The sequence below is a fragment of the Oryza sativa genome, chromosome 1, assembly GCF_034140825.1.
Source record: "Oryza sativa Japonica Group chromosome 1, ASM3414082v1".
NCBI lineage: Eukaryota > Viridiplantae > Streptophyta > Magnoliopsida > Poales > Poaceae > Oryza > Oryza sativa.
The window spans coordinates 34,882,698-34,891,353 of NC_089035.1; the positions used below are offsets into that span (position 1 = coordinate 34,882,698).

The 8,656-nt window shown below is 48.0% G+C and overlaps 1 protein-coding gene, 1 long non-coding RNA gene and 1 pseudogene across 2 annotated transcripts; all 3 read left to right on the forward strand.

Annotated features, from left to right (window-relative positions):
* The first annotated feature begins 1,695 nt into the window (after positions 1-1,695).
* LOC136356287 (uncharacterized) lies at positions 1,696-5,247 on the forward strand. The gene is made up of 2 exons (XR_010740998.1): positions 1,696-2,323; positions 4,656-5,247. It is a non-coding gene; the product is annotated as an uncharacterized lncRNA (long non-coding RNA).
* A 1,487-nt stretch (positions 5,248-6,734) lies between these two features.
* On the forward strand, positions 6,735-7,079 carry LOC136355497 (increased rDNA silencing protein 4-like). Its single transcript, XM_066308132.1, has one exon. The coding sequence runs from the start codon at positions 6,735-6,737 to the stop codon at positions 7,077-7,079; it is 345 nt and encodes a 114-aa protein (XP_066164229.1).
* A 234-nt stretch (positions 7,080-7,313) lies between these two features.
* Positions 7,314-7,803, forward strand: LOC136355498 (uncharacterized; annotated as a pseudogene).
* Positions 7,804-8,656: the final 853 nt, after the last annotated feature.

Below are 8,656 nucleotides of genomic sequence, written 5' to 3' on the forward strand. Positions count from 1 at the left end.
AGAAGGCGGCAATAAGGTTTTTGGGAAGCGCTTCGCGCGACTGCTCCCTGTTCGTCCGCGCGCGACGGCTCGCCTTCCTCTCCGCTCGCGTGCTGCGCGCCTTCGTCGACGCTCGCAACCGCGAGTAGTTCATGCCGAGCAACCGGTCTTTCCGCCACTTCGGTACGTGTTCGACATGTTGCGCATATTTGATCTGTTCATGTTTTACTGCTTAGTTTACATGTGTAGATCTAATGATACGTTAATGCTAGTATACATCTATAATGTCATGATTTATTTATGGAATATATTAAATTATTATATGCCTATATTCTCAACAGATGTATGTAAGATTGTCAGTATCCCGATTCGTATTCTAGTATCTTATGATACTACGATTCTACCAAGTCAAAACGATATAGATCCCACATAGTATCCTAATTTTTATAGTATCTTGATCTACCATTCATTACTATACGATCATACGAAATCTTATATAGTATCCCGTTTCTACAATCCCTACGATACTACAAAATATATTTAAAATAAGATGGTTTGAAAATAATATAAATAAATACGCTCAAGTTTATATAAAAATCATTTTAATATATAAAACCAATGTGATTTCTCTGGATAAATGTCTCTATTTGCATGACATATATTATTACTATATTTTTTATATAGAATGGCTATATGTAATTAATATAAATATTAAATAAACTTAAAAAAAGAAAATCTCATAGTATCCTGATATTGCGATACGATCCTACGATACGATACTACTTTAAGCAAAACGATACTGTCTAGTATTCCGATCATGACAACCTTGTTGTATATGTATGCTCCGAGCCTGGGACTAGGTAGCACCATCAATCGTACCAAAATTCAATAATATCATTTATTTTTTACGTTACCTGATATTTATAACATTGAATGTGTTTAGTTTGATTATTTTATGAATTTTTGATAGTGTTGTTATAATAGAACTTCTTAAACTGGAGTACTATTTTTGGTAGAATATTATTGTTAAGATCATATTTAGTTTGTTATCTATACTTTTTTTTTAAAAGATAACAATGATAGTGGCAGTAAATATACACGGCTTTCATCCATTATTGTAGTTTTACAAATTAATCCCTGATATTTTTGGATATTATAGAAATAGTCTAGTATTTATTTCAAATAAGTGAATATCATATATTTGAATAAACAAATAAGTGATACTAACATATTTGATATAAAAATTATATTTTATATATAACATATTATAATGTATTTTATTTACCATAGCAAAGTATGAGTATTTTGCTAGTCGTACTAAAATTTGATAGGGTTATGAGCACTCATTTCACTCAACTACAGCCTCTCGTTCCGGAGTTCTTCACCCGGTAGTCGGTGGACACTAATGTCATCACAACTTCACAAACCCCATCAAGAATCGAGCAGCCTCTCTCCCTCTCTCCACAAATGCATGACAGTGGGCAGAAACCATCAACTACTCCACTTCCTTCGTCCTGAACAAGTGAACAAAATAACGAACAAGTGAACAACTCTTTCAATTCTCATGTATTTTCATGGACACCCCTTCATTTTATTTCCGTGCGGTTCGTAAGTGAAACCATACAGAAAAATGGAGAAACCGGCGCAGTCCATCGCCCTGATTTTCCTAACCCGCACACAAAAATAGCCAATCCGCTGATATCCTCGCACGCGCGCCCCGCCCACTGCCTTCTCTCTCACCTCACTCTCTCCCTCTCTGGCTCTCTCCCACTCCACTCTCCTCCCACTCCTCTCCTCTCCTGGCCGGCTGGCGGCGGCCCCTCCCTCCCTCTCCCTCGCTCTCCCTCGGCTGCGGGCGGGGAGAAGGGCGGCAACAGCGGCGGCGGTGGGCGACCACGGCGGTGCGCAGATCCGGAGGCGCGCGGCATGGGTGCTGCGGATCCGATGGCGGCGGCCCCTCCTTCTCCCTCGGTTGCGGGCGGGGAGAAGGGCGGTGACAGTGGCGGCGGCGTGCAGATCCAGCGGCACGCGGCATGGGAGCGGCGGATCCGGCGGCGGTGGCCCCTCCCTCCCTCTCCCTCGGCTGTGGGCGGGGAGAAAGGCGGTGACAGCGACAGCGGCGGCGGCGCGTAGATCCGGCGGCATGGGAGCAGCGAATCCGGCGGCAGCGGCCCCTCCCTCCCTCTCCCTCGTTCTCCCTCGGCTGCGGGCGGGGAGAAGGGTGGTGGCGGCGGGCGACCACGGCGGCGCGCGGCCCCTCCCCTACCTCCCCTTGCAGATTCGGCAGCGGGAGGCGGTGGGACGGAGGCGGTTCTGGAGGTGCGGCGGCCGGTTTCGGCGTCAGGTGAGTTTATTCCCCTCCCCTCCCTCTCCATGGGCTCCCCTCCCCATCCGGCAGAGGAGAGGGGCGTCTTCGGCCGGCGACGGGAGCGGGTGGCGGATCCGTAGCGGCGGCGGCGGATTAGGGTTAGGGTTTTCTTTTTCTTTTTTTTTGATTTTTTTATTTCTGCCCGCACGTGATAATCCGATTTTCGCGTGCGGGTGAGGCACCCACAGGCGAAAATCATGATTTTCCCAGACCCGCCCGCACACAAAAATCAAATTAGCCGCAAAAAAATCGGTTGTGTAGTAGTGTCAGTCCTTCAGTCCCGACTCCTGAGTCCCTGAGTGGCTGAGTCCTGAGCAACTTACAAATGCCCGCGAACAGGGTGCCGCCGCCAGTGATATACTGATATTGGCCATGCAACGATCCAGCTGGATCCATTGCACGCTAGGAATAGGATACACCGGGAATCTTGGCGGAACGCTCTACGATCCTCTGATGTCTATCATCGATCTTGCACCGCAATGCTCGTCTGCTGCGTGATGATCGGTGCCGGCTGCGTGCTGTGTGTGACAGGGTGATCAGGCCCCCTCCGTGTGTGACAGACAGATCAACACAGCGCCCATGAGAAGTACCGAGTACGTACGTGTGCACCCTCCGTACGTGCGTGCTTCTGTTGAGATCCACCCAGAGGAATTACTTGTCAAACTTTTGAGTGCTTGGTTAGTTGGTTTCGTATTTCTTGTGTTTCAAAATAAATCATTAAATTTATCATAAAATAAATTAATATTTACCTTCTTATCATCGACCTGCAAATTGAGAAATTTTATTCCTTCAATGCCACGTGCCTATCCATCAATATAATTATATAAATTATTTATTAACTTTAAATATTTTGGTCCATTGCCTTCCTCCCTATTTCTAATTTGAGAATGTATGGTTTAATTTTTTTTTACAAAGGTAGTAAGGAAAAAAAACAGGAAAAAAAATAACCACGTAGATTTTTACGGTGACATGTAATGCATTTCCCTTCCACTTCATTCGGGGGAAATTCCCTACCTACCTGGAAGTTTTCCCTGCCCCTAATTGGAAACCGAGGGGAAAATGTTCCGGCGAGGAAAAAAAAACTAAAAATATGAAAAAGGGATATTACAAAAACTGGAAATATAAAAAGTATAAAACACGAAAAATACAAAAAAAACGAAACTTGCTTGCAGAAAATCCAGGAAAAATATAAAACTCCTAACAATTCAATGACGAATATAAAAATATCATAACAAATATACATAAATATGGAAATGAGGAATTCTTTACATGATCATAAAAAACAAAAAAGTATTTATAAATTAGTCCTTGAAAATTTTAAATGATCAGAAAAAAAAATCCTGGTCCTTCAAAAGTTTCGAAACCATCATCAACATTACAAATCATGTACTCAGACTGTTTCAAACTATAACCATTTCTAGCATTTAAAATTTATTTCAACATATAAGCCCTTTCACAATTCAAAATCTGTTCTGAAAATAAGCACTCTAACCCTATTTGGAGTATTATTTGTCACCTCTCAATCAAATGCTTTCCATCTTACTTCGAGCCACTCTCTCACTCTTGTTTTCAGTTTTCTTTTTATTTTTAGTTTTCGACATAATTTATCCTCCCCTATCTTTACCTCGATTTCCATTAACACACGCTTTTTAAACTACTAACGGTGTGTTCCGTGCGAAAACTTTCTATGTTGAAGTTGATTTAAAATACCACATACATCCGTTGTCAAGTTTGTAATAATTAAAACCTCATTAATCATATGCTAATAGCTATCCCGTTTTACATGTACCAACTTTATGTTTATCTTCATGAGTTTCAAATACAAGATATATGGATATCATGAGATAGGCTACATCAGCATCAGCATACATCTATCTCTCCTACCAAATTGCGTACTCCTAGCATTCATTTTACTCAATTCAAGAGGCTACTTCTACTCCCTCTGTCCCATAAAAACCAATCTAGTATTAGATGTAATAAATTCTAGTACAATGAATCTAGACATATCTATGTCCATATTTTATACTAGGATGTACTACATTCAATCCTAGATTTATTCTTTTTTTACCAAGGGAGTACGTCAGTACTATCAGTCATATATAATAGGGTTAATTAGATACGTGCCATTAAAAATTTACCGGTTTCGAAATATACTATTACTATTTGCGTATTTGTAACGATGCCACTACTATTTGTTTGTAATCTCAGCGATACCACTAAGATACGTATTTTACATATATTAGACGAAAATGCCCTTATCTTCAACCCCTCTCTCTCTCTTCCCTCATCCTCTCTCCTCTCTGACCAGAATCTCATCGGAGCCGACGGTCCTCGTTGCTTCGGTGTTGTCGCCCAGGACTCGTCGGGCGAGCGCGGCGGTCACCGTCTCCATCACCGACGGCTGCCACGCGTGCGCCGCCCAACCCCGCGGCCGTCGTCGACAGCATCCCCGACACCGCCCAATGCTGCGGGAAGTGGAGCGCGTGTAGCAGGCCGGCGGTGCCGGCACCGACGCCTGCTCCTCCCGAGATTGCCTCCTCAGTTCGTCCTCGGCCGCCGCGCGCGCCTTGCTGTCCAACAGCGCGAGGACGCCATCAAGCCGCGTCGAGTCAAAGCCACTTCCGTTCACGGCCATGTCCGCGAGCGCGCAGAGCTGCTCAAACAACACCTCAATACGAGCGCTTCCAGGTTGGGGTCGTCGGCGTCGGCGTCGGGGAGGAGCGCGACGAGGGAGGAAAGAGGAGGAAGGAAGAAGGGAGAAGAAGGGCAATTGTGTCATATCTATTTTGTAAATACAACCAAGTGGTAAATAATGGCATGTTTTAAATATGTGTAAAATTGTAATGTTACGGCTCCAAACATTTAAATACTAGTGACATTTTTAATGGCATTCATCTAATTAACCCATAATAATACCCCTTCTCTATGCGTCCTTCATTCAGACGGAGACATGTACAAGACGGCTAAAACTCTTACATCGATGCAATAGTTGATTCGTTCGTGAACAGTGAAGTCTGAATTGTTACTACTTCTGTTTCAAAATGTAGCTATTTCTTCACATACCTACTCCTCTTAACTAATCACAACCATTCCCTTCCATCTACTTATAGTCGTAATCAATCTTAATCTTCCTCCAATTATTCTTACCTACTTTCTTAATATATGTGCCAACATAGAAATACCATTTTGATACAGAGGAAGTACTCATTTTCATATACCCAAAGCACATCTTCCCTCAAAAAAAAAAAACCACACATCATTAATGAAGCCACCTCTCTCCATACATTTGATGGCAGAGGAAGGCACTGCAACGGAGGGGAAAAACAGTACCGAGGAAGAAAGGAAGGACGCTCGCGCGTGCTAACACTAACAGGCGCTGCTACTGAATCGGCGACGAGATAGATCCATCCACTTAGGATTAGGATGACCCGGGAATTTGAGCAGAACAGAGTGTTCGTGGTCCACATCTATGCGAGAGTGCTCAGCTACATGTTTGCCAAACATTGGTGTCAGAAGTGTAGCGTGCCACGGTTAATCTTTTTTGTTTTTTTTACAAAGAAAAAGCTACTGGTCACACTTGTGACAAATTACTCAGCGACGGTGACGACGCGAAAGCTGGAGCTGCCGCACCTACAGGCGTCAAAACCACCTCCACTGTGAACATTCCAGCTTCTCTCCATACCACAATCTCCTCTAAAACTTCGCCGAACAGCTGCGATGGAGACTTCATTCGATTCTCAAAAAATTCTAGCATCACTATCCTTCGACACAAGCCAACTTAACATCAAACACAGCGAATCAAATACTCCTCGATCTGAATTGCTTTGCAAACCTTTGCCTAATCTCGTTGTCAGCTGACAAAGGACACGTGTAGGAACTAGGAACGGGACGTGTTGGGAAGTTGAGCAAGAGCACGTGAAGGGCGCGAAGCACTGCTTTCTGGAGCTGCGGATACAAGCGTGTTGGCTACCAGCAGTGGAGATTGCTGTGCAGGGTTCAACCTGCTGTCCCAGAGGGCAACTGTCACGCCCCCGCGTCGTCCCCCGTGAGCGACTTGGGCGGCGAAACCTAGCCGCCGCCGCCGCCCCTCTCCACCCTCCTCTCTGCCTCGCCGCCGCCTGAGCAAGTTGCCGGCAAAGCCGGCGGCTCGCGAGGACGGCGGCGGCGGGGCTCGCGGCGGCGGCCACCCCCGGTTCCGGCGCGGGCGGACCTAAAGGTGGAGCTGGCCGGATCAGCGTCGGCATCGAGTTGGGCGCACGGGAGAAGGTGGAGGCAGGGAAGGACGAAGCCGGCGACCTCTCTTCGGGCGGGCACTCGGGGAGGGGAGCGCCCACGACGGGGCGGCGGTGGCCGCCAAATCCGGGCTGCTCCGGTCGGATCTGGCGGGATGGCGGCGGGGAGAGCGACGGCAGCGGCTGGCGGCGGGGAGGGCGGCAGCAACAGCGGCGGGGAGGGCGACGGCGAAGGCAGGCGCGTGCGGCGCCGGCCGATGGTGCATGCAGGCGGCGGGGATGGCGATGGCGGCGGGGATGGCGTTGGCAGAGGGCGCGAAGGCGGCTGCGGTGGTCCCTACGCGGCGATGGTGCGGGGCTCGACGGCGACGGCGGCGGTCTCCCTCAGATCTGCGCCTCTTGGCAGGATCTGGAGGGTGGCCGGCGGTGGTGGTCGGCGACGGCTGGCGACGGCAGCGATGGTGGTGGTCGCGGCAGTTGGCAGCGACGATGTCGGCTGACGACGCCGATAGAGGACTTGACGGCGATGTGGCAGACGGCGACAGCGAAGCGGCCGCTGGCAATGGCGGCTGTTCGCGGAGGCGGTGGCAGCGGCGATAGCGGTTGACTTGCGACGGCTGTGACTATGGAGGCGCTGGCGATGTCGGCGGATGTGGGTCGCTGGTGGCAGCAAGTGGAGGTGCGCGGTGAGGATGGCGACGGCGAGGTGGCTAGGCGTTCAACAGTAGCGGCTGTGGTGGTGGTGGCCGTGATCGCGGTCACCGGAAGCATGGCGGCCTCAGACGGCTAGCCGAGGGAGTGGGAGACGGCTACATTTGGCCGGCGCGGCATCGTCTGGTGGAGGGTCGGAGACCGGCTTGGCGTAGAGAGGCGCAACCGATGGCAGCGGAGACCGGCTCGGCGCGAGAGGCGTGGGCGGCGGAGATGGAGGCCGGCTTGGCGCGAGAGGCGCGGCTGATGGAGGGAGGCCAGATTGGCGCGAGAGGCGCGTCCGGTGGAGGAGGCCGGCTTGGCGCGAGAGGCGTGGCTGGCGGTGGAGGAGGCGACCTAGGTGTGAGGAGGAGCTGCCGGTGAGTGTGGCGTGATCTTCGGCGCTCGAAGGCTGGCCGACGGGGGACGCCGATGCAGGGGTCCCACAGGGCGGTAGAGCTTGTTTGGTGGTGGGGCATCGGTGCGTCAGTCGTGGATTTGCAGGATCTCGCCTGGGTCCCTTTGTTGGTCTAGTGGCGGTCGGTCACGCTTAGCGGCGGCTGGTCCGGTGCTAGCCTTCTCCTGGGCTTATGTGTTGGCGATGTCGGTGTGTGGGTGGTGGTTTATTTTTCCTTTTTCCTGGTTACGACCCTACAGGATTGTAATCTTGCAATTTTTTCCTGCTCTATCAATAGAACTTCGCACCGTCTCGTGCGAGTCGTCAAAAAAAAAAAAAACCTTCTGTCCCACCCGCGGCAGAGCTGCATCTAGTCGATCGTTAGTCTGTCAGTTTGGCCAGTTTTTACTCACTTAGGTGGTGTTTGAATCTATGAAGATTAAAATAAAAATTAAGTGTTTCACATAAAATGATGTGATAATAACGTTTGATTTGTTGAGTTTTAATTATTACAAACTTAAAAAATGGATTAATATGATATTTTAGAATAACTTTTATATATAAAGTTTTCCCACGAAATACACCGTTTAGCAGTTTGAAAAACGTGCCATTTTAATCCAAAAGTTTATCCTCTAATTTTAGAGGAAACGGGGCCTTATTAGCTGCATTTTCTAGTGTTACGGTTCAGTATGCTTGCTCAAAATTACACTAGGGCAGGCACCTGCAGATCGAGCTACTGTGATGTGTGTGGTTAACCCGAGCTACACTCGCCGTGACACTGCAGAAAAGCTAAGCATAATTGGGAGAGAGTAATAACCTAACTTCATTCATCTTTTTTTTAACTCTTTTACTGGCAGGAATTGATAAAGAGTAGTAACAACTCTTCCTCGATCACCACCTTCCACAAACCACCAATCTATGCATGAAAAAAATAACGGAATTGAACTTCAGGACGTACCTTCTAATAATATAAATCTGAGGCACTAGCCA